Source organism: Oryctolagus cuniculus, chromosome 1 (genome assembly GCF_964237555.1).
Source record: "Oryctolagus cuniculus chromosome 1, mOryCun1.1, whole genome shotgun sequence".
Classification (NCBI taxonomy): domain Eukaryota; kingdom Metazoa; phylum Chordata; class Mammalia; order Lagomorpha; family Leporidae; genus Oryctolagus; species Oryctolagus cuniculus.
In genome coordinates this window covers 5,506,297-5,528,576 of record NC_091432.1, presented here as the reverse complement: position 1 = coordinate 5,528,576, position 22,280 = coordinate 5,506,297, and the positions used below count along the sequence as shown (strand labels likewise).

The 22,280-nt window shown below is 66.9% G+C and overlaps 4 protein-coding genes and 1 non-coding gene across 7 annotated transcripts; 2 read left to right on the top strand and 3 right to left on the bottom strand.

Moving 5' to 3' along the window:
- Positions 1 to 524: 524 nt before the first annotated feature.
- On the bottom strand, positions 525 to 6,521 carry RIN1 (Ras and Rab interactor 1). Of its 3 annotated transcripts, XM_051830624.2 has the most exons (10): positions 5,677 to 6,521; positions 5,370 to 5,550; positions 5,164 to 5,278; positions 5,009 to 5,081; positions 4,821 to 4,912; positions 3,988 to 4,728; positions 3,529 to 3,834; positions 3,155 to 3,286; positions 2,853 to 3,004; positions 525 to 2,134 (listed from the first exon to the last, which is right to left on the bottom strand). In XM_051830624.2, the coding sequence occupies exons 1-10, from the start codon at positions 5,760 to 5,762 to the stop codon at positions 1,691 to 1,693; spliced, it is 2,322 nt and encodes a 773-aa protein (XP_051686584.2). In that variant the 5' UTR covers positions 5,763 to 6,521; the 3' UTR covers positions 525 to 1,690. The 3 variants fall into 3 exon arrangements, with proteins under 3 accessions (XP_051686584.2, XP_051686585.2, XP_069924254.1); XM_051830625.2 differs by lacking the exon at positions 5,370 to 5,550; XM_070068153.1 differs by lacking the exon at positions 5,370 to 5,550 and having other exon boundaries at positions 5,009 to 5,278.
- A 140-nt stretch (positions 6,522 to 6,661) lies between these two features.
- On the bottom strand, positions 6,662 to 13,974 carry BRMS1 (BRMS1 transcriptional repressor and anoikis regulator). Its single transcript, XM_051830628.2, has 10 exons — positions 13,837 to 13,974; positions 10,427 to 10,565; positions 10,259 to 10,349; positions 9,199 to 9,326; positions 9,034 to 9,113; positions 8,857 to 8,953; positions 8,176 to 8,268; positions 7,511 to 7,575; positions 7,309 to 7,348; positions 6,662 to 7,132 (listed from the first exon to the last, which is right to left on the bottom strand). Exons 2-10 carry the CDS (start codon positions 10,563 to 10,565, stop codon positions 7,125 to 7,127), a joined length of 741 nt encoding a protein of 246 aa, XP_051686588.1. The 5' UTR covers positions 13,837 to 13,974; the 3' UTR covers positions 6,662 to 7,124.
- Positions 10,572 to 14,365, top strand: LOC103347314 (uncharacterized). Its single transcript, XM_070068171.1, has 3 exons — positions 10,572 to 11,259; positions 13,373 to 13,512; positions 13,763 to 14,365. The coding sequence occupies exons 1-3, from the start codon at positions 10,697 to 10,699 to the stop codon at positions 14,317 to 14,319; spliced, it is 1,260 nt and encodes a 419-aa protein (XP_069924272.1). The 5' UTR covers positions 10,572 to 10,696; the 3' UTR covers positions 14,320 to 14,365.
- B4GAT1 (beta-1,4-glucuronyltransferase 1) lies at positions 14,231 to 16,188 on the bottom strand. The gene is made up of 2 exons (XM_002724345.5): positions 15,001 to 16,188; positions 14,231 to 14,845 (listed from the first exon to the last, which is right to left on the bottom strand). The coding sequence occupies exons 1-2, from the start codon at positions 16,054 to 16,056 to the stop codon at positions 14,654 to 14,656; spliced, it is 1,248 nt and encodes a 415-aa protein (XP_002724391.1). The 5' UTR covers positions 16,057 to 16,188; the 3' UTR covers positions 14,231 to 14,653.
- A 392-nt stretch (positions 16,189 to 16,580) lies between these two features.
- On the top strand, positions 16,581 to 16,662 carry TRNAS-GCU (transfer RNA serine (anticodon GCU)). Its single transcript has one exon. It is a non-coding gene; the product is annotated as a tRNA-Ser (tRNA).
- The last annotated feature ends 5,618 nt before the right edge of the window (positions 16,663 to 22,280 follow it).

Here is a 22,280-nt window from a genome sequence, read left to right as displayed (position 1 = left end):
TGGCGGGATCTGACCTGCTTCCCTTTGGGTGGGGCTGTGGGTGCTGGGTGCTTGGTGGAGAGCAGACACTTGGCAAACTCCAGGGCACGGACGTTGGCGAGCCACTTGGCCGGAGCAAGCCTCAGCGCGTCCCCATCTGTAAGACGGGCGTGGGGAGGCCCAGCCCTGCCAGCCCTGCGCGTGCATGGTGGGGGCACTCCTGTGTCGTGACCCTTGGCTGGCCCTGGCCCATAGGATCTCCTGAGAAGATGACCCGGGAGTCCCAGGCAGGGTGGGGGCCTGGCAGGGCTCCCAGGAGCCATTGCTGCATTCCCAGGGCCAGGAATCCGCAGGGGGCGGGGGGGGGGAGGGCCTGCGGAGGCCCAGAACGCTTGTTCCCGTGAGACGAAGCCCACATCCGGTCCCTTGGGGTTCTCTGAGCACCCCTGTGGCCGCTCGGGGCCCTTTCTCTGATTCCCACGTGCAGCCCTTGCTTGTCTGGCCTGGGGCCCCGCCTCACGGCCCCTCCCTCCTGCTCATCGAACTCCAACCAATGGACAACATTTATTGGGTGCCTGTGGAGTGGGGCGCTGGGGCGGGGGTGGGACACACACAGTAGAGGGGGCTTCCTGTCCGCGAGAGGCTTGTGAGGAGCGGCGGGGGCCTGGCGAGAAATCTGGGAGCCCCACGCACCGGGGCTGTGTCTGGATCGTCGGAGCCGGTGCCCGCCGTGTCCACCTCCCAGCTCCGCCGCGTGGGCTGACAGCCCAGGTGGGCGCCTCCGAGCTTGCCGAGGGGGGCAACGCCTTCCCGGGGTAGGGACCCCAAAAGGCGGCCTCGCCCAGACTTCTGACTCACAAAGACCTCAGGGCCAGCAGCCTCCAGCCCCGCGTTGTCCCCCAACTGCCCTGCGCTCCTAGGAATCTGAGGTGAGTGGCCACAGCCCTCCCCTCAGGGTTGGCCGCTTCCTGCGCCGTGCGCCCCCTGGTGGTTGGTGAGCAGCAGTCTTTGCTCCGATTTGCACCTGCCCTGGGCTCCCTGCCTTGAGAGCTGATTGTTTTGGGAGGGAGACGCTGGAACCCGGCTCACCCCATTCAATCCCCAGGGAGGGCCTGGGAGGACTTCCGATCTTGGGGAAAGACCGGGATCGGGTGCTTTCTCCGCAGGGAGTCGCCTCTCATGGGCCCAGTCGGCACGCAGCCGTGGGCAGAGACTCCGGGGAGACAGCAGGTGGGGGCTGCTGACCCGGCCTCCTTCCCGCTCTCTCCTAACCTTAGCTCTGCTCTGTAGCAGATCCTCCCGAACACTGGTGGCGAAGGGCACGTCTGGTCCAGGCCTCGCAGGGCCCTGAGGGCCCCCCACATCCTGCAGCTGGTGAGGGAAGCTGCCAGGCCCGTCTCCGCCCCCTGGCCACCGGCTGGGCACTCACCCCTGCATGCTGCCTGGTGGGAGAACACGGGGCAAGGACCCCAGTCCCCCTCACGTCGCTCCAGCCCCTCGGCTGTGGCCAGCCCCCGCTCTCCCGTAGGTGGGGTCGTGGAGAGATCAGACGGGGTGCCGGCCTGCGAGAGGGCTGGGGTGGGGGTGCCCAAGGAGGCTGTGGTGCTGACGGCTCTGAAAGGCCTTCCCAGAAGGCTCGGAGCCCCTGCCCCAAGTGATCCTCTGGCCACTTCCAACTGCCCCTCAGCTTCGGGTACGCCCCGGCTTCCAGCTACCCCTCGGCCAGCTGGTCTCCCTCTGCCTCTGGCTCCGCTGGCCGCCCGGGGCCTCCGGCGGCCCCAGCCTCGGCCTGCTCGGCACTGCTCTCACGCTCTCCCCCCGCGTCTCCAGGGCCTCCTTTCCCTTCCTCCGGCCTCCCTGCCGCAGGCCGCCCATTGCCCTGCTCGTGGGCAGCAGCCCCCTGGGATTCAGGCCGCTCTGCCCGGCGGTAGACGAGGTAGCCGGCGGCGGGCAGCCCGCGGGCCAAGGCTCCAGGGGGCAGGCGGTGGTAGCCCTGCTCCCTGTACAGGAAGAGGCCGAAGGAGTCGGGCTGGGCCACTCGGAATTTGGTGGCACAGAGCTGGCTGAGGGTGGCGACTGAGGCTTCCGGGGGCACGGCCAGGGTCTTGGATGTGCACCCAGTGCTGGGGTCCTGGTAGGCGACTCGGAGAAGGTGCTGTGGGGAGGAGAAGCCCAAGCAAGCGCTCAGCCTGCCTGCCACGCGTCCACCTCGAAATCACCGGCACGGCCAGTGCAGGCCACGCCGGCATGGGGCAGGGGCGCCGGCCCATGGCAGACCAGTTGGGAGAAGCTGTGGGTACTCCCCGGGGCTCTGGGGCGGGGAGGGGTGTGGCCGGACGGGCGGGCCACAGCTGCATGTGCAAGGCCAGGGCAGCGGGCACCCCACAAGCCTAATGAGATGCCCACATTGGCCCCCATATCACTCCCAGGAGGTGGCTGCTGCTACCCCCTTCTGTAGAGGAGAAAACTGGGGCACACGGGGGTTCAGTTAGGGGCCCAAGCTCAGAGGCCCCCAAGCCGGAACTCAGAGGGGAAATGGGAGGGCGAGGAGAGCGGGGGCGGAAGCCTGGGCCGGGAGAGGCACAGCCCTGGCGGGTTCAGGGCCCGAGCCGGCCGCCTCTGTCCCCTTCCCTTGCTGTGTCCAGCCTCAGTTTCCTTATCTGTACAACGGGGAGAACCGTGGCCCTCCTCTGGGGTTTCTGGAGGCCACCCCGGAGCTGGGCAGGTGGGAAACCCTGGCTCGGCTGGGCTGGACTTGATATTTGCCAAGGGCGCTGCTGCTACTGCACGGTGACACCAGCATGACTGCCCCCCACCCCCGCCACACTCCGGGCCGGGCCAGGCTGGGGTGGACGGTGCAGGGGGCCTGTTACCTGGAGGCTGTGGGTGGCAGGCAGGCGGCGCTGTTCCCAGAGGCTGAGGGAATGCTGCAGCTCCTGGGAGGGGCTCCGGGGCAGGGCGTGGGCCTGGCTCAGGCTGCTCAGCAGGGCCAGGCTGGCCGACAGGCTGGTCAGGTAGTAGCCACCTGGAGCACAAGAGGGGAGGACTGCAGCTCCCTCCGGACACGGGGACAAGGGACACAGGAAGCACCTGCCCGCGCTCACGCGCGCTCCCAGCCCCGCCCCCACCCCCGGCTGGCAGGTGCTCCGTGCGGGTGTGCTGGGTGGTCCCTCACCCTCCCCCGTGAGCAGGGCCGGCTCCAGCAGCTCGGACATGTACTCGGCCTCCAGCAGCAGCTCGGGGAGGTCGCACTGGGCCAAGACGAAGCTCAGCAGGGGCAGGAACTCATCAGCGCCGGCACCCTCGCCTGCGGGGACGGGGAGGCGGAGGCTTCAGGCTCCCCCCGGGGCAGCCCAGCGGCCCAGACCCATCCTCGGTCAAGATCTGTCCTCTGCCTGCCCAGCCCTGGGCGGTGCCACTGCTGTAGCGACCGCCCGAGTTGAGGGGCTACAGAGAGGGGCCGCAGCTCGCTCGGGTCTCAGTTTTACCATCTGTGAGATGGGAGGGCTGACCGAGCCGTCATGCATGCTGTGTCGGGGGGGGGCTCACCCGCGTGCGTCCTCAGGGCCACGTACAGCAGCTTGCAGGCCTGCAGCAGCCGCTGCACCTGGGCACTGGGGGAGTAGGTGCGGAGCAGCTGCAGCAGCTTCTGGCGCACCTGCTCCGTCTCCACGGCGGACGGCAGGCTCAGGTGAGACCCGAAGGCCCCGGGGCCCTGGGCCCGGGCCAGGCGGAGGCCCTCAGCCAGGCGGCCCAGGGAGCCATCCGCGGAGAGCCGGCGCCGCAGGCGGGCTGCCAGGACAGGCCGCAGGGGTTTGAGCACGCAGCGGTGCAGCGACTTCTCCAGGACCTGCTCTGCAGGAGGAGGGTGGGGGAGGGCGAGGAGGTGAGGGAGGCGGGCAGGACAGCGGCGAGGCGGGGCGGGTTTGCAGGGCAGCAGACGCGCGAGGGGCAGGGGCAGACACAGCCGGGGAAGGGCCAAGCACCCAGCCCCGGCCAGGGCCTCACCCAGCCTCTCGGACGGCAGCAGCTTCTCGGGGCCCAGCTCGGCGCTCAGCATGGCCCTGGCCCGGCTCAGAGCCTGGCGGACGCCCTGCAGTTCCTGCGGCTCAGGCCCGGCCCGCACCTGGGTCAGAAGGTCCTGCACCAGCTGGCCCACGGCCGTGTGCCTGTCCCGCGTGAGCGCCCTGGCCGCCCGGCCCACCTGCCGCTCGGGTGCCAGCAGCGAGCAGAAGGCGGCACTCATGGAGCGCAGCAGGGGTCGCCGGCGGCCCAGCTGGGGCGAGGTCGCTGGGCTCTCCCGGGACTGGGGCGCCCCTTCCTCCTCGGAGCTGCTGGGGGAGCCGCAGTCCACCTCCTGGAGGGAGGGCAGCGGGGGGACGCCGGGGCCAGCGCCCCCGGGCACGCGGTAGCCCGTGGAGCCCTCCCTCCGCAGCAGCTGGCGAGGGGGCACCCTCTCGGCCTGGCTGGCCGCTGTCGCCGCCGGCAGCTCCGGCACCGGGGGAGGCGGCACGGCCGGCGGGGACAGCGGGCTGGAGGTCTCGGTGGACACGCGTACTTTGAAGCTCCTCTTGAATTTCTCCCGCTTGGTGGGGCCCAGGTCCCCCGGGAACAGAGGGTTGAAGAAGCACAGGGCGGCCCCGGTGCCCTGGTCCAGCTCTTGAGGGGAGCGGGCCTTCAGCCGGGGCAGCCGGGCGCCGTCGGGCGGCCCCTGCTGCGCCTTGGTGTTGAGGGAGGAGCTCCAGAACTCTAGGGACAAGCAGAGGCTAAGGCTCCGGGCTGGGTGCTCCCTCCCCGCTTGGCCCTGGCGGGTCCAGCTAGGCAGCCAGCAGGGCCCTTACCCATGCCCAGGTGGGAAATGGCTTCCAGCTCCTTGTGGGTGGCCGCCTGGTGGATGGCTCTGGGGAGCCGCAGCGGGAGGAGAAGAATGTCCCTGAAGCCAGAGAAGGAGCAGACTGTCAGGGGCGGCACAGCCGGGCTGGCCTGGCGTGGGGGGGCAGGGGGCAGGGCCCCAGGGCGGCCGACTCACCGGGCCCGGCAGTAGGCACAGATGAGCTGCACCAGGTCCGGGAACACGAGCTCCGAGCCCTCCAAGGAGACGCCTGCGAGAGCTGGGAGGTGAGGCCGACCTCTGGGGACACCCCCTCCCCACTGGCTCACAGCCCGGCAGGCCCCGCCTCTCACCGCCTGGGCGCTCCTGGATGTAGTGGCTGGAGACGAAGGAGGGGCCGCTGGCCTCGGGCAGCCGCACGCACAGGGCCTGGCACTGGTGGGTGTTAGACTTCCGCACGAGGAACGCCTGCGAGTGGATGGGTGCGGGAGGCTCAGGACCTGGGTGCAGCCCCTCTGCCTCCAGCCCTCAGCGGCCGCCAGGGGTGGGCGGGACTCACCCCCGGGGGCTCGGTCCTCAGCACGTGCAGGGCGGCCGCAGCGTTGGCCCGCAGCTGCAGCCACACGGGCCGGGTGAGCAGCAGGCGCTCCCGCAGGCTCACGATGCGCCCCGGCTGCTGGGGTCCCCCTGCCTGTCCCCCGCCGGCATCGGGCACGTCGTACAGAGGGTCCTGGGCGGGCCTGGGGGTGAGCACCCGGACTTGAGTGGGTGTCTGTGGGGGAGGGGGGACCCTTGCCTGCTCCTTCCCCCCACCTCCTCCGTCCCTCCCCGCCCCACCTGGCCGCCCTTCCAACTTCAACACTAACTTTTCTCTCTCCTGGTGGCCAGGAGGGCAGCTGGACAGGCTGGGGGCTCCGAGAGGGGCTGCCTTGGGCGCCCCCAGGGCTTCCATGGCTGGGAGCTCCTACCCGGCTTCTCCTGGGACTCAGGAAGAGAATCCAGCCCCCAGGCACAGGCGCACACATTCCCAGCGGTGAGTAACACTTCCTGAGGGCGGTGCGCCCTGGCACACCCCGCCAGTTAACTCTTGTGCGTCCACTCTGCTGGCCGGTGCCCTGCTTCCTCTCGCTTCTGGACTCGGCTCAAGGGGCAGGGATCCCCCTCCACGCCAGCGCCACTCCTAGGGTCCCAGCTGTGGGGGGCACCACCTCCACACGGTGACTCCTGCAGCCGTGCTGGTCTCCTTATAGCACGCGGGTGGGCAGGAGGGGGTTAAGTGGGGCCCACTCAGTCCCCACAAGCCCCGCCTTTGGGGCACCTTCGTCCTGCTCACGGTCAGTTACTCAGCCACCTCTCTGTGGTCAGCAGTTGAGAGAGCACCCCCTGCTGGTCACAGATGACTCACTCCTGGGCCCAACCTGGGTTTGGGGGATTTCAGGTTGCCATGGAGAAAAGATGCCACATCTCCATGGAAACCAACCCCTTTGCTTAACTGGGGTTCTGGGGGTGGTTCCGACACGCGCTAAGCAGGGGGAGTGTGGCTGTGAGGTCGGCAGCGCATGGCGCTGCTGCCGGCTGCCTCCCACGCACAGGCCCTGCCAGCCTGCCTTGCCCATCTGCCGAGCGGCAGGGCAGGTGCAGACACGACCCAGAGGCCGGGCCCAGGCTCCAGTCCCCTCCGCTGGCCACGCCGGGTGCTCCACACGCTCTGCCGGCCCCTTTCCCAGCCCGCACCCCAGCCCCTGCTGGGCAGTGGGGGAAGGCACCAGCGCAGGGTCTGCCTGCCTGGGGCACTGCCCGCGGACACCGGATCCCTCCAAGGTCCATCAGACACACACAGGACGCAGCAGAGCCCTAGGAGAGGTTTTAATCCAGTCCTGGCGAGTGGGAGGCAAACACCAAGAACCACCTGAGAGAACCGGGGAGCCGGTGTCTCACCGCCGGCTCCGGCCTGGTGGGCGCACAGGACACCTGGCTCAGAGTTCCCGGGCAGTGGGGCCCGCTGCCGTGGCCCGGAGGCTGCAGAGAGCCAGGGCCCGAGGGGCGGGCAGGATGCTGCTTTGGCTTGAGTCAAGGTCCTTCTTCGTGGCCAGGGGCGGAGGTGACAGTCTTGCCTGGCCGGTCAGCTCTCGGGCCACAGCTGTGCAGGCCCTAAGGCGCAGGAATGCAGACCAGTGCAGGCCAGAGGGGGACGTCCCGGCAGCACTGCGGCCACCCCGGGGGGCTTGTCTGTCTGCCTCGCCACAGCAAGAGTACGCGAGGCCTGCGTTCAGTGCCAGCTGCTCCGGGAACCCCCTGGCTGGGGGCAGCAGAGTCATGGCCCTGGGGAAGTGGGAGGGAAAATCATCGCTGGTCAGAGGCAGCCGGACGCAGAGGCGCGGAGGGCACCGCCCGCTCCCCGGCCCCCAAACCCCTCCAACCTAGTAAGGCTCTGCCACCGCCCCCTCTCCCTGGGCACACGGGGGATGGGAGGGGGCGAGGCAGACCCCCACACTTACCATCCGCTTTCCTCTTCTGAGGGGACACAGCTGCCCGCGCCTGCGTGGGTGAGCACAGCCCTGAGGACGCTGCCCTCCACGCATCAGAGAGCGGGCCAGGGCGGGTGGCACGACTCTTCCGGGTCTGGATCTGCCCAGCCCGGCTTCCCACCTTCCCTCCCGCCCTCCCCCGGGGCGGCCTGCAGCGGGGCCAGGCACCCACCTTCTTGATGGCCGTCCAGTCCTCCAGAATGTCGACCTCCTGCAGCATGTACACGATGTAGGGGCCTGCGGCAGGGGTCAAGGAAGCAGGACCGGCGCGCGGTGGCCATCTCGGCCCCACACCCAGTGTCCAGCAGAGGCGGTGCAGACAGTGCACGTGCAGCTCCCAGGAGCCACCTCCTACCTCGGAGTCCCCTGGTCCCCCGTGGTGGGGAGGGGGACTCGGGGCCTGGTTCACCCAGTCCACGGAGGGCACCAGGCACCACCCCTACCCCCCTCGCCCTCACCTCCTTCCTCCAGGCCGGCCGGCCGAGCCCAGTCGCTCCTAGGGGCCTCCCCACCAAAACCACAGCTCCCTACCTGGCGTCCACGCCCTCACCCCCTCCGCCCCACCCCTCGAGTCACTGCCTTCCGGACCCCTCTCTCCGCCTGTGCCCACTCTGCCACCGGTGGCCGCAGACCAACACCACCAGCATCCGGGAGAGCCAGGGAGGCCTCGAAGGCCTCACCGCGGACGCCGCGGGGCTCACTGGGTGCGGGCAGTTGGCTCGGCCTCGCCACGGCAGTCACCAAGCGAAGGTGGCCGGTCTGCGTCCCCTCCACCCGCCCACTCCCAGCTCGGGGCTGACACCTGCCTGTCTCGGGCCCCCGTGCGTGGAAGGATACCGGAAACCAGAGGTGCCTTCTTCCTCTTGCTGGGTGGCACCGCGTCCCAGGTCTTCGCGCTGCCTCTGGCGTGGAGTTTGTCATCCCACCACTCTGTGCCCCCAGACCCAAGTCAGGACCCCGCAGGCCGCTCCCACACGCACCCTTCGCCCTGGACACCGGCCTCCTGGACCTCCCCTCCTCCCTCGGCACCCAGGGTGGGGACGGGACCCCGGGCTGGGGGCCGGAATCCCACTAGGGCTGCTGAGGTCCTGAATTCCTGAGTGGGCAAGCAACGGACAGGGGCCACCGCACTTCCACGAGCCTCGGACCTACTGCTCCGTGGGCGGTGGGGCAGTGACCGCACACGGGGAGGGTGGCCACTGTACACGTGGGCCTGCCAGACAGCTCACCCCTGGTCTTTAAAGGGACACGGACGGGGACGGCAAGGGGACCACGGCTCCCCAAGTCCCCGCTGCGTGCCAGGCACTGGGTTTGCTTTTCCAGGCCCGGTCTCATGCTGTCCTCATTGGGACCCCGGGACACCGGCACAGACTCCACCCTGCGCGGACTCCACCCTGCGCGGCAGGGCTGCCGAGGCCCGGGGGCTGCCCTCACCGGAGCCCTCACAGGGACCCCAGGACACCCGCATGGACTCCACCCTGCGCGGCAGGGCTGCCGAGGCCCGGGGGCTGCCCTCACCGGAGCTGAGGTCCAGGCTCTGGCGGTCCTCCTCCAGCCTCTGGATCCGCTCCTGCAGCTCCCCGTGCAGCGTGTCATAGAGCAGCAGCTTCTCGCTCTGCGAGGCAGCAGCGGGGCTGAGCGGGGTGGGGGCAGGCCGCGCCCCTCGCCCGGCCAGCCCGCCCCCGCCCGCCTCACCTCCAGGTGCTGTCTGGCACCCTGCAGCTCACACTCGTACTTGTTCCTGATCACGTCCAGACAGAAGCCCTTGTAGATGCCTGCGGAGGGGAGAGGGGCCTTGCCTGGGAGCCCCGGCGCCCGAGAGAACGGGGCGGGGCCGCGGGGCGCAGGACGGCCACACACCTGCCACCTGAATGCGGATCTTCAGGCTGCGCTGCAGCCCCCCAAGGGGCTCCATGTACTCAGGGGCCGTCTCAGCCCCCACTTCCTCCAGCCGCAGGCGCAGCTGAGTCAGGCGCTCCCTGAACAACCTGGGAAGCGGAAAAGGCCAGGGAGCAGCCTCTGCTCACCCACCACACCTGGGCAAACAGGGGACGGGCCTGCCCCCCCAAGACCCCACAGGCTCCCCGGCCCCGCCCCTGGCCCTACAGACCCCCGCAGGCTCCCCGGTCCTGCCCCTGGCCCTACAGACCCCCGCAGGCTCCCCGGTCCTGCCCCTGGCCCTACAGACCCCACAGGCTCCCAGGTCCTGCCCCTGGCCCTACAGACCCCACAGGCTCCCCGCCCCCCCCCTGGGCCCCACAGACCCTGCAGGCTCCCCAGCCCTGCCCGGGGCCCCACAGACCCCCCCCCAACAGACCCCACAGGCTCCCCGGTCCTGCCCCTGGCCCTACAGACCCCACAGGCTCCCAGGTCCTGCCCCTGGCCCTACAGACCCCACAGGCTCCCCGCCCCCCCCTGGGCCCCACAGACCCTGCAGGCTCCCCAGCCCTGCCCGGGGCCCCACAGACCCCCCCCCAACAGACCCCACAGGCTCCCCGGTCCTGCCCCTGGCCCTACAGACCCCACAGGCTCCCTGCCCCCACCCTGGGCCCCACAGACCCTGCAGACTCCCCAGCCCCGCCCGGGGCCCCACAGACCCCCCCCCCACAGACCCCACAGGCTCCCCAGCCCCGCCCCTAGCCCTACAAACCCTGCAGGCTCCCTGGCCCCAGCCAGGGCCCCACAGACCCCACAGGCTCCCCGCCCCCACCCTGGGCCTCCCAGACCCCGCCCCTGGCCCCCTAGACCCCCCCGGCTCCCCGCCCCTCACCCTGGGCCCCCCGGCCCCGCCCCTGGCCCCACAGACCCCACCCCCGGCCCCCCGGCCCCGCCCCTGGCCCCCCAGACCCCCCCCCCCGCTCCCCGGCCCCGCCCCTGGCCCCCCAGACCCCACCCCCGGCTCCCCGGCCCCGCCCCTCACTTGTCCTTCAGCTGCGAGAACTGCTTCTCCAGGTCCAGCATCTCGCTGACGCACTCGCTGCGGCGCCGCTCGTAGTCCTCGTCGTCCATCTCTGGGACGAGAGGCCGGTCAGGGCTGGCTCTGCACGGGGCGGGCGGCCACCGCGCTGCCCGCGCACCTGCGCCTCACCTGAGCTCTCCTCCTCCGACTCGGTCTGGCTGCCGCTCCGCTCCTCCTCGCTCTCTTCCTCCTCCCCGTTCATCTCGGCAGCCGAGTCGCCCTCCGCTTCCATCTCTTCCGGGTCTTTGCCGGGCGGCTGGATGGGCATCTGGGCTCTGGGGGGGGGGGGCAGGCGTCACTCCACTGCCCACGGCTCAGGGAGCGCAGGGCAGGGCAGACCTGGCCCCTGAGGCGGGCAGCAGGGCCGGTGGAGCCACGCCCTGCGTGGCAGGGGTGTGGATGGCTGGGTGCGCCTCTCACAGGAGCTGGGCGCTGTTGGCGGTGCCACCTACGACCCACAGGCAGGTGGCCCAGGCCGCCCAGGCCCCTCAGCCTGCCCCGGAACCAGTCCAGCTCCTGCGCCCGCCTTCCTCTGCCCGCGGCGTGCCCTCAGCATCTCTTCTGGTATGGTCCTCCGTCCTCGGCTTGGCTCCCGCTTCCTCTGGGGCCAGAGAGGCCTGGCCTCCGTGGGCCAGTCCCTCCTCCTGGCCTCCGTGGGCCAGTCCCTCCTCCTGGCCGGTGCACTGTTTTCAACGTCTCCCAAGGTTCATGCGTCAGGAACAACCCGAGGCGACAGAGGCGATGAGCGCGTGCGCTGGCGGTGTCCCTGCGGGCGGCTCGGTCAGCACCGGGCAGGTTCCGATGGAAGGATGCTTGCCCCCTCCCCTCTGCTCTCGCTCGCCCTCCTGCCCTCTGCCAAGAGACGATGCGGGTGGCCAGACGGGGGGCCCTCGACGTGGACTGTCCGGGCCCCAGAACTGTGAGAACCACGATTCCTGCTCTTCACTAAGTGCGAGGCTCAGGTATCGCCGTGGAGCGGCGCCGCGCTAAGACGGCAGGCTCCGCCCGGGGGGCTTCAGCTCGGGCGCCTTCTCCCGCTGAGAAAGCAGGAACCGAGCCCCACCCGCCTCACTCAGCTGCACTTTCCAGCTCCACTTCTCAAGGCCCGCACGCTGGCTGTTCTTACCCTCTTAAAACTAGTTTTGGGCCTGCGCTGCAGCTCACTAGGCTAATCCTCCGCCTGCGGTGCCGGCACACCGGGTTCTAGTCCCGGTTGGGACGCCGGATTCTGTCCAGGTTGCCCCTCTTCCAGGCCAGCCCTCTGCTGTGGCCAGGGAGTGCAGTGGAGGATGGCCCAAGTGCTTGGGCCCTGCACCCCATGGGAGACCAGGAAAAGCACCTGGCTCCTGCCTTCGGATTGGCGTAGCTCTGGCTGTAGCAGCCATTTGGGGGGTGAACCAATGGAAGGAAGACCTTTCTCTCTGTCTCTCTCTCTCACTGTCTACAACTCTCTCTCTGTCTCTCTCTAACTCTGCTTGTCAAAAACAAACAAACAAACAAACAAAAAAAACTAGCTTTGCTATTTAGCGGAGGGGCAGAGAGGGCAGGCCTCCGTCCGGTGATGTACTCCCCACCTGCCAGCAATGGCCGGGGCTGCTCAGGCAAAGCTGAGAGGGGAACTCCAGCCAGGCCTCCAGGGTGGGGGGCAGGGACCCAGCGCGCAGGGGTGTGCGCCAGCAGGAAGCTGGGACAGGGCACTCCAGTAGGGGGCCCGGGGGCTCCAAGAAGCATCTTCACCCTAAAGCCCACCCCAGGGTTCTTCACTTTCACCTCCGGCCTGTTCCGTGTGCTGCTGCACCTGTCACTCCCCGGCCTGTTCCGTGTGCTGCTGCACCTGTCACTCCCTGGCCTGTTCCGTGTGCTGCTGCACCTGTCACTCCAAGCTGAGACTGAGCCTGCAGGGGCTCCCGGCACCCCGGAACACTGTCAGTCATTCCTCCCGTAGTCACCACCTCACATTCACGGAGCACCACCCGGGGACCGCTGGACCCTGCAGGTGCCAGGGGCCAGGCCACAACTGTGACAAAGACATCCCCGACCTGGAGGAGCTCACGGTTCCTGGCAGAGAGGGGCAACGCAGCAGGCGGGGGCGGGGGGCGGCTGCAGCTGGGCACTGGGGCGTCCAAGCAGGACCAGAGGACCAGGACAGACCGCGAGCTGAGCGTGCCGGGCAGTGAGTCCCAAGTGCAAAGACCCAGAAACGAGAGGGCCGGCCATCAGCACAGCGCCAAGCTCTGCAGGCCAGGGCAGAGGGTGCGGCCGGCAGAGCGAGGCCCTCCACGGCGTTCCCGGGCCACAAAGCGGCAGATGAGGAGACCGCCACAAAGGAGGAAGACGCAGGACAGCACCAGCTGCCGCCGAGGCCCCTGGACAGGGGACCCCGCGGGCCTGGGCGGCAGGCCGGCCCTCTGCCCTCACTGTGCTGTCTTCCCAGCGACGGTGTAGACACGGCTCCCGGGGCCGGGGAGGGGGCCGCTGCTTGTTTGCATCCTAGTCTGTCTCCTGTTGCTAATAACAACACCACAGACTGGGTGCGTTACACAGAAAACAGATTTATTCGGGCTCACAGTTCTGGTCCAAGGCTGAGGGGCGGCACCGGGTGACTGCAGGGTCGCCAGATGGCGGCACCATCCCGGGGTGATGGACAGGGGGGTGGGGCGCACGCGTCTCCTCCGGTCCCTCTCCAGGGCCTCACCCTGCCGACACCGTCTAATCCCGACCTCGTCTCAAAGGCCCCCCCACCAACACCAGAGTTGGATTAAGTTTCTGCCTTTTAAGCTCCAATGTGAGTGCTGGGGCGGGTGTAGACAGCTGATACTGAAGCCACAGCCTCGTCAGGGCGAAGGCTGCACACCTGCCTCCTCCCCCAGCAGAGGCCTGGCCAATGTAAATTAAAGCAACGGTCGCCGGGCAACACTTAGCCTTCACTTCAAGGTACCCCGGTCCCGGAGGTGGCGGCCACTTCCCCCCGACACCGATCCCAGCAGTGAGCAGTGCCCGCTGCCTCCGCAGAGGTCAGCGATGAGCAAGGCCGCAGCCTCCTCTTCCGCACTCTCACGCCTCGGTTCCCGACAGGTGCAATGCCTCTGCCCTGGCCAGGGAAGCCTCCGTTCTAAGACTCGGCCCCGCCCTACGAGCTCCATCAAGCCGCACCCTCCACTTGCAAAAAGAGAAAGCTCACTCCCGCTCCGAGTGCTGGAACGATCGCCAAGGCGGTAAAGCGCTGCGCGAAATCAATTTGTCTCTGCGGACTGAAGCTCCGCCAAGGCCGGCCACCCCCACCTCCCGGGAGGCAGACCCCTCCCCACTCCCGCAGCCTCTCCGAGGCGTCCTGGGAGCCTCCCGCCCTGCTCCACCCCGAGATGCGCCGACGCAGCCCGAGAGAATCGCCTGCGCTTCTGCGGCCCCGCAACCCCGCAGCCCCGCACGCGTCAAGCCGGTTAAGTCTCCGCTTCCGCCCCGCAGGAGCAGGAGGTCGTGCCGGCTCCCGCCGATTGACCGGAGGCGCAGAACCGGGCGCCGGACGTGACAATACGCACCGCGGGCAGTGCGGCCTCTGGCCTCACGTCCGAGTCTCCCTGGGTCCGAGTCACAGGCTGCCGGCGATGGACCCCGCGGCCGAGCTTCCGGAAACTCTATGCAGTCCCTCTCCTCCGGGGGGCGGGGCCTGCCGGTGCTTCCGCGTGCGTCATCAGGAGGCGCCCGCCGGGGGAAGCTCACCATTGGACCGCGGGGGCCGAGGCATGCTGGGATACCGCGGGCCGGTTTCCATAGCGACGGGCGGACCGTCTCGCAGGCCTTCCCCGCGGGGAAGGCCGCTCGTGGGTTTCCGGCTGAGCAGCGGGCCGCCCTCCGCCCGCCGTCACCTCCCCGTGGTGTGCGGGGGGAGAGCCCGCCCCCGCCCCCAGCTCGGGAGAGTAACGGAGCCAGCCGTGGGTGTGAACACGCGTTTATTTACACTTCCCGCCTCCCGCGCCCTCAGGGGCGGAGGCCAGGGGGAACCTAGGGGAACTGGATTCTAACTCGTTTTTTCCTTAATAAAAAAAAGCGCTTTTCGCCGGGTCCTCGGCCCCTAGCCCTGCCGGCTTCACACCGTTCGCCCCGGATGGTTAACAACAACAACAACAACAATACTGTAATAATAGTAACGACACTTCACAGGTGCACGAAGCTGACGTTTCACGCACAGCGTCTCCTCTGAGCCTCGCAGCGGTTCTGTGAGGTAGGCGCCCTCACCGCCCTTCCGGACAAGGGGGCGGAGGCTCAGAGAGGTAAGGGACTTTGCTCAAGGCCACACAGCTCGAGAGTGGTGGGCGCCCCGCAGTCGAGTCCAGCGCCACCCCGGCCCCGCGGGGCTCAGCAGCGGCGGGGCGAGCTGGGGTACTTGGCCTTTAGCTCCTGCTTGAACTGGCGGTAAAGGATCTTATTGTGCTGGTTCTCGGCCTCCTTCTGCGGGTGGAACTTCAGAGCCTCTTTGAAGCCCTTGTGGACCAGGAAGCCTTCGTTCAGCACCTCGAAATCAAACCCCGCCACGTGCAGCTCGCAGGCCTGCGGGGGAGAGACGGGTCAGCGAGGCTGGGGGAGGCGGAGGCGGACACCCCGACCATGCTCCAGCGTCCTCACCCCCCCAGGCACCCCTCCTCACCCAGCCCCTGCTGCTGCACCACCCCTGTCCCCCAGCCCACCCCGCCCCCCGCGGGCACCTGGCTGATGCGGTTGAAGCCGTACTGCCGGAAGCGCTCGTCGAAGGTGGGCACCTTGCCTCCAGCCACGTAGAATGGCTCCCAGGGGTCCTGCCAGGGCACCACGTAGGCCGGCCTCAGCAGGCTCTCTTCCGGGAGGTTGACCCAGCGGGAGTAGTTGGTGGGGGCCTGGCAGGGCGTGCACAGCCCGTAGTAGAAGGGCCGCACCTCGCCCACCTGGTAGAGCTGCAGCAGCTCCGTCTTGCTCATGGGCATGCGGCGGGCCCGGCGGATCTCGAAGGCGGGCACCACCAGGGCCGTGCCCCCCCACTGGCTGCTCTGGTCCAGCATTTCCCGCAGGCCTCGCCACAGCCCCTCGCTGGGCACCATGTCCACGTCAATCACCAGGGCGTAGTTGGCCCCCTCCCGGGCCAGATTCCTCAACAGGTTGTTGGGGTAGGAGACGTTGGTGCCCAGGGCGTAGTTGACGCCGGGCTGGGCCACCCTGGCCAGCTTGTCAAAGACTTCCTGGCACGTCCGCAGTAGGGCAAACTCCCCCGGCTCCCGAGGGTCGGGCACGGCGGCCTCGTAGCGCGAGGGACACACGAGGTGCATGGCGACCCGGGCCCGCATGTCGGGGCAGTGGCTGCTTAGCGCGTAGGCCAGCACCGTGGCCAGCTGCGCCTCCTCCTTGGTGGCCGCGAACACCGACACGGACAGCGGGCCCTCCCAGCGCTCCAGCAGGCCTGACAGGTGCAGCAGATTGTCCACGCTGGCGTGCGTGGCCAGGATGACATCGTTGGGGTCCATGGTGGTCTTGAGGAGGCCTCGGTAGACGCGGTAGTCGCCGCTGGCATCCAGGACGCCTCCGGAGGCCAGCGCCGTGCGGAGCTGCGCCTTGACCTGGTCCACGGAGCGCGGGGACGGCGGGAAGAACTCGAAGTACTGGTCTTGCTCCTCCTGGCCGTGCAGCCCGGACAGCAGCGACAGGTAGAGCAGCTGCAGCATCGCCACCAGCATGAGCGCGGCCAGCAGCAGCTGGTAGAAGGCGCACCGGATGGCGTAGGACATCTGCATGGCTCTCGGGGCTCGGGGCGCGCGGCAGGGACCACCGGGCCGCAGCTTCTGCCGGCCGCCGCAAGCCCGGATCTACCGCAGCGTCCCGAGCGCAGCCGAGGCGAGCCGAGGCGAGCCGACCCCGCGCCGCCCCGCCCACCGCCCGCGCCGGGAGCGGGAGGCGGAGCAGCCGCCGCGGCGCCGCGCGCTCCGCGAACGCCGGAGCTGGCCGCCGCGGCCGCGGGCTGCCCGGGACGCGCTCCCCCGGCGGAGCTCGGGTCGGCGCGCGACCCCCGGGGCCTGAAACCCCGGCGCCCCGGCGCGCTCGTCCCGACCCGGGGAGGGGGCTCGGCGGCCGCAGCGTCGCGCGCGGGCTCCCGGCAGAGGCGCGCCGACGGGAAATAAAACAGCTCTCCTGTTGTGTCCCCCCCGTTTCTCCCCGCCTCCGGTCCCACCGGGTCGACGCTGGGGGGGGTGCGGTCGGGCCCGGGACGCGCGGAGGAGATGCGAGATAAGGGGATGCGGGAAGGAGTTGGCGCCCGTGGGACGAGGTGGCCGAGTGGTTAAGGCGATGGACTGCTAATCCATTGTGCTTTGCACGCGTGGGTTCGAATCCCATCCTCGTCGGCCCTGTTTTACAGAGGGAGAGCGCGCTTTAATTTTCTACACTCTGCCTGTGGGGAGCAGCGAGCTGAAGAAAACGAGGGTGCAAAGGACTGGGGTCCAGGTCCGGGCTTTCTCGCCTCCTCCCACCTGGGTGTGCCCCAGGTGTCTGAGCCCTGTCTGTGCGCCCCGGGGCGAAGGTGTGCGCTTCTTTCTCGCCGGTGCCCGAGAGAAGACCCCAGCGGAGGCGGAAGCGGGTGGGGGGCAGTGGTGTCTGATGTTTAAGTTGTTAGCGGAGTCGGCCTCCTGATCCCCCCACCCCAGGGTGCAGACCCAGCACCACTTGCTTGGCCTCGTAGGGCGAGGACTTGGCTGTGCATCTTGGGCAGGTGCAGCCGGGGGGGGGGGTGCGGGGGGGCGGCGTTCCCCATGCTCTCCCCTGACCCCCCCACAGGAGGGTGCTGGGGGTGTTGCCTTGAGGAGGGGTTGGGGAGCCACCTTCTGCAGCCCAGTGCGGCGCCTCAGCCCCTGTCCTTAGGGCTTCTGGGAGGAAGGCAGCTGTGGCTATGGGGCTGGATTCCCGCCCCCTCAGTGTTTTCCCTTACGGCCTTCACCTGACCGGATGAGGCCCACCCACATTGTGGCAACGTGATTCTGCGATGTAAGGAGTGTGTATTGGGGGCCAGCGCTGTGGTGTAGTGTGTTAAGCCTCCCCCTGCAGTGCCGGCATCCCATATGGGCACTGCTTCCTGTGCTGGCTGCTCTTCTTCCTATCCAGCTCTCTGCTATGGCCTTGGGAACGCAGTAGAAGATGGTCCAAGTGCTTGGGCCCCTAGACCCACGTGGGAGACCTGGAAGAAGCTCCTGGCTCCTGGCTTCAGATTGGCCCAGCTCTGGCCATTGCAGCCATCTGGGGAGTGAACCAGCGGATTGGGGACCTCTCTCTCTGTTTCTACTTCTCTCTGTAACTCTGTCTTTCAAATAAATAAAATAAAAAGGTTAATCTGGCCCAAAAAGGACATCCGCAGCCACGCTTACACTGGTGTTTGATCACGTGTCGGTGCCACAGCCCAGTCAAACCAACACACGAGGTGAGCCAGGATGAGCCAATACTGCTGATTCCACCCAGACTCCCCAGCCTTTTTTTTTTTTTTTAATTTGTTTATTTGAAAGGCGGAGTTACAGAGAGAGGGCAATATCTCCCATCTGCTGGTTCCCTCCCCAGATGGCCACAAGGAACTGGGGCTGGACCAGATAGAAGCCAGGAGCTGCATCCGGGTCTCCCACGCGGGTGCAGGGGCCCAAGCACTTGGGCCATCTTACGCTGCTTTCCCAGGTGCATTAGCAGGGAGCTGGATCGGAAGTGGGGCAGCTGGAATGGAACTTGAGCCCATACGGGACGCTGGTGCTGCAGGCAGCGACTCAGCCCACTACGCCACAGCGCGGGCCCCCAGGTCCCATGTCTTTCCAGACTGGTCTCTGCCGTCTACACCCAGCACCATTCCAGCTCCCTAGAACGGAGTCGGTTCAGCCGCATATCGTGTCATTCACAAATGACTTTCCCCAGCTGCCAATTTCAACCGTGTTCTGTCCCCAGTCACATCAAGCCCGGCGCGGGGCCTGGAAGTCAGCTAATTGGACCACTCCGCTCCAGAGGAAGGTCAATGGCTGGAGTTTTCCACCCCCGAGTTCTCCCAACAGCCCCTGGGGCGAGGTCTGCCCACTCCCGACCGATCATTCTTCCCCGACTCTCAGAGAGCTCTCATCCTGCCCACCCTCCCCAAGTCCTCAGAGCGTGGCTCTGGAGCCCCCGGGCCCACCCCCAGGAGCTGGGAGCAATGCTTTGCCTGAGCCAGACACAAGGACGCTGGCTGCTGTCCACTGCCCCCCATGCACCCCGGGGCAGCCAGAGCCACTTTCCTTGGGAAGCAGCGCAGGCAGAGTGGGTGCTGAAGATGGAGGTTTGAGTCTGTGGTCCGGTCTTGAGCCAGGTGCCTTTTTTGTTTGCTAATTTTTATGTATTTATTTTGAGAGGAGAGACACTGAGAGCCAGAGCGAGCCCTCAGCAGACCCCTGCTAAGCTGAAGCCAGGAGCCAGGAGCTCAGCCCAGCTCTCCATGTGGGAGGCAGGCGCCCAGTCACTGGAGCCACTGCCGCTGCCTCCCGGGGTCCGCATTAGCAGGAAGCTGGAGCAGGACTCGAACCTGGGACTCCAAATGGGACACAGGGGTTTTGACTGTTGTCTTCACCTGGCTGAATGCCTTCCCCAACAACCACCTGCTTTAAAAATTTTTGTTTTTGGCCGGCGCAGCGGCTCACTAGGCTAATCCTCCGCCTAGCGGCCCCGGCACACCAGGTTCTAGTCCCGGTCGGGGCGCCGGATTCTGTCCCGATTGCCCCTCTTCCAGGCCAGCCCTCTGCTGTGGCCAGGGAGTGCAGTGGAGGATGGCCCAGGTGCTTGGGCCCTGCACCCCATGGGAGACCAGGAAAAGCACCTGGCTCCTGGCTTCTGCCATGGGATCAGCGTGGTGCACCGGCCGCAGCGCGCCGGCCGCGGCGGCCATTGGAGGGTGAACCAACGGCAAAGGAAGACCTTTCTCTCTCTCTCTCTCTCTCTCTCACTGTCCACTCTGCCTGTCAAAAAAAAAAATTTATTTTTATTTTATTTGAAAGAGTTACACAGAGATGGGGGGAGGGGAGAGAGAGGGAGAGAGAGAGAGAGAAATCTTCCATCAGCTGGTTCACTCTCCAGATGACTGCAACAGCCAGGGCTGTGGGCCAGGCCAAAGCCAGGAGCCAGGAGCTTCTTCTGGGTCTCCCACGTGGGTGCAGGGGCCCAAGCACTTGGGCCGTCTTCTGCTGCTTTCCCAGGAGCATTAGCAGGGAGCTGGATCAGAAGTGGAGCAGCTGGGACTCAAACTGGTGCCCATATGGGATGCTGGCAATCTGCTACACCACAGCACTGGCTCCTGAATCATTTTTTAAATTAACTCCGGCCAACATATTTAAGAAAAAAAAGTATTTTTTTTTTCATTTGAAAGGCAGAATTATAGAAAAAAGAGAGGGAGAGACAGAGAAATCTTGTACCCTCTGGTTCACTCCCCAAGTGGCTGCAACAGCCAAGGCTGGGCCAGGCTGAAGCCAGGAGCCAGGAGCTTCTTCCTGGTCCCATTTGTGGGTGGCAGGAGCCCAAACACTTCAGCTATCTGCCGCTGCTTTCCCAGGTGCAGTAGCAGGGAGCTGAATTGGAAGTGGAGCAGCCGGAACTTGAACTGGCGTCCATGTGGGGTGCCGGGCACTGCAGGCTGGGGCTTTAACCCACTGCACCACAGCGCCTGCCCCTGGGGAGTGGATCAGTGGATCCCAGCGTGTCCGCGCCTGCCCCTGGGGAGTGGATCAGTAGATCCCAGCATGTCAGCGCCCGCCCCTGGGGGGTTGGATCAGTGGATCCAGCGTGTCAGCTCCCACTCCTGGGGAGTGGATCAGTGGATCCCAGCGTGTCAGCGCCTGCCCTGGGGGGTTGGATCAGTAGATCCCAGAGTGTCAGCGCCCGCCCTGGGGGGTTGGATCAGTGCATCCAGCATGTCTGGTATTTGCCGCAGACCCCAGAGGACTGCCGAGTTGCCTTCCGGGTTCCGAGAACGCCCTCTGAGTAGAAGCTTCCCTGTTCTGAGCGAGACCTCAGCAAACACAGGCAAGTGCCCATCGTCGGCCCTCGGGTAGCCCCGGCCAGGCCACACGGAGACGAAGGATTCTCCCAGAGCTCTGCTCCCGCGGACCCAGCAGTGGTGTCCCCCTGGGAGCGCCTTCTTCCCAGCCACCAGCTCCAGGAGGGGAAGGAACAGGGCAAATGGAGCGCCACAGGCTCTCAAGCATTTTTTTAGTCGTCTCTTTCTTGATGTGGTGTTCGCCTGTTTATTTAAACCCTGGACTATCTGCCAGAGCTCCAGCAAAGTTGGTTCCAAGAGTTCTTGCTCATTTTTTTCAGTGCCTCTTTGGCAGGATGGGCCCTAAGTCGTTACTGTTGCTAACATGGTATCCTATTTGCCCCACCGAGCCTCGGTTTACTCATCTGTAAAATGGGCACATCAGTGCCCAACAGATTGGTTCTGCAAAAGGAAAGGGGAGTCCAGCCACGTGACCCAGCTACAGTGGCTTTGCCAAGAAGCTCTGAGACACCAGTGCCCCCAGATCCATCGAGAATCCATTCGATGATGCGGGGACACCCGTGAGCTAGTCATTCTGATGTGCAAGTGACCTCAAGAGCCCCCCCCCCACTTAGCATTTTGGTTCTTCCAAGACATGTGAGCTGATTGGCTCCTGTCTCCAGGACACTAGCACCAGGCCACCTCATAGGCTGCAGACTGGCCAATGGGAGCCCAGCCCTGGTCCACCCTGGTCCAATGGCTGTGGCCAGAGATGCATTCCCCTTGCAAAGCCTGAGAGGCCAAGACCCCGGGGGTGGAGTTGGGCATTGCGGCCACGCCCCAGTGTGACCAGCGCTGCGGTGTGGTGGGCAGAGACCTGTCACAGATGTCAAACGCGTCTCATCAGCGGATTCCCGCCAGTGCTAACCCCGCCTCCCCATAAGAGAGTCAGCAACTGCGGTCCGACATTGGGCTTCCAATGACTGTGGCTCTGCTTGGAGCCCGGATTGCGCCCCCACCCCCAAGCCAGCCCCGAGCCTGCTGATTCTGAGGGGCTCTGGGCAGGGCTGTGCGGGGCTGGGCAGCAGGCTTCAGGAGAGGGCCAGGCAAGGACAGTCCATCAGGCCCCGTGTTTGTTCCCAATCTCAAAGGCCAGCTGCAGGGCCGGCACTGTGTCCTAGAGGATAAAGCCCCCACCTGCAGCTCTGGCATCCCATATGGGCACTGGTTCAAGTCCCGGCTGCTCCACTTCCAACCCAACTCTCTGCTATGGCCTGGGGAAGCAGTGGAGGATGGCCCCAGTGCTTGGGCCCTGCACCCCCTTGGGGGACCCGGATGGAATTCCAGGCTCCTGGCTCCTGCCTGGCCCCGCCGCAGCTGATGAGGCCATTTGGGGAGTGAACCAGCGAATGGAAGAGCTCTGTCTCTCCCTCTCTGTAACTGTCTTTTCAAATCAATCAATCTCTCAGCTGCATCCCGATCCAAGGCCAGGAAGGAGCACGGGAAGCTGGATTCCAGCCGCACTGCCCTGCCCAGCTCACTCCAGGGAGACCCCAGGGACTGAGTTCTGGGACCGCCTGGCCTGCAGGGAGGTAGGGTCTGCCTTCCTGGCCCCACATGGGTCTGGCAGGTCTAGGGGCAAACGCTGGTCCTGTCCCTGCACAGCCAGGCCTCGCGATCCTCTGGGCCCCCCACTTTTCTGGGGCTCTGGGCCAGGCAAGGCCAGGTTCCCAATGCTCGTACGGAAAAGAATCATTCACCCCAGGGTGAAAGGGCCGCCCTGCTACCCCCTGGCTCTCCTCTCTCTAAGTGGCCATTTGCCATGACCGCTGCTTCCGGCCCTTCCTTCCCTCCAGGGCTTGGACCTCGGGCCGCCAGCAGGGTCTCCATAAAACACAGATCTGACCGGGTCAGTCCAGCTAAAGTCCTGTGTCTCAGGATGGAGCGCAGACCCTTTGGCCCCGCAGCATCTGTCCCCAAGCCCCGCCCCTGCCT

Coding starts and splice junctions, on each gene's coding strand:
- BRMS1 (XM_051830628.2), bottom strand. CDS start 10,565: ATGCCCATCCAGCCGCCCGGCAAAGACCCGGAAGAGATGGAAGCGGAG. Junction 9,114..9,198: donor GATCCGCATTCAGGTGGCAG/GTGTGTGGCCGT, acceptor TCCCCTCCGCAG/GCATCTACAAGGGCTTCTGT. Junction 7,349..7,510: donor ACTGGACGGCCATCAAGAAG/GTGGGTGCCTGG, acceptor TCACCCACGCAG/GCGCGGGCAGCTGTGTCCCC.
- LOC103347314 (XM_070068171.1), top strand. CDS start 10,697: ATGGCTGGGTGCGCCTCTCACAGGAGCTGGGCGCTGTTGGCGGTGCCA. Junction 11,260..13,372: donor TCACTAAGTGCGAGGCTCAG/GTATCGCCGTGG, acceptor GGTTCCCGACAG/GTGCAATGCCTCTGCCCTGG. Junction 13,513..13,762: donor CTGGAACGATCGCCAAGGCG/GTAAAGCGCTGC, acceptor TCCGCCCCGCAG/GAGCAGGAGGTCGTGCCGGC.
- B4GAT1 (XM_002724345.5), bottom strand. CDS start 16,056: ATGCAGATGTCCTACGCCATCCGGTGCGCCTTCTACCAGCTGCTGCTG. Junction 14,846..15,000: donor GCTTCAACCGCATCAGCCAG/GTGCCCGCGGGG, acceptor TCTCCCCCGCAG/GCCTGCGAGCTGCACGTGGC.
- RIN1 (XM_051830624.2), bottom strand. CDS start 5,762: ATGGAAGCCCTGGGGGCGCCCAAGGCAGCCCCTCTCGGAGCCCCCAGC. Junction 3,287..3,528: donor GGCCCTGAGGACGCACGCGG/GTGAGCCCCCCC, acceptor CCGTCCCCGCAG/GCGAGGGTGCCGGCGCTGAT. Junction 3,005..3,154: donor GGCCCTGCTCACGGGGGAGG/GTGAGGGACCAC, acceptor CTTGTGCTCCAG/GTGGCTACTACCTGACCAGC.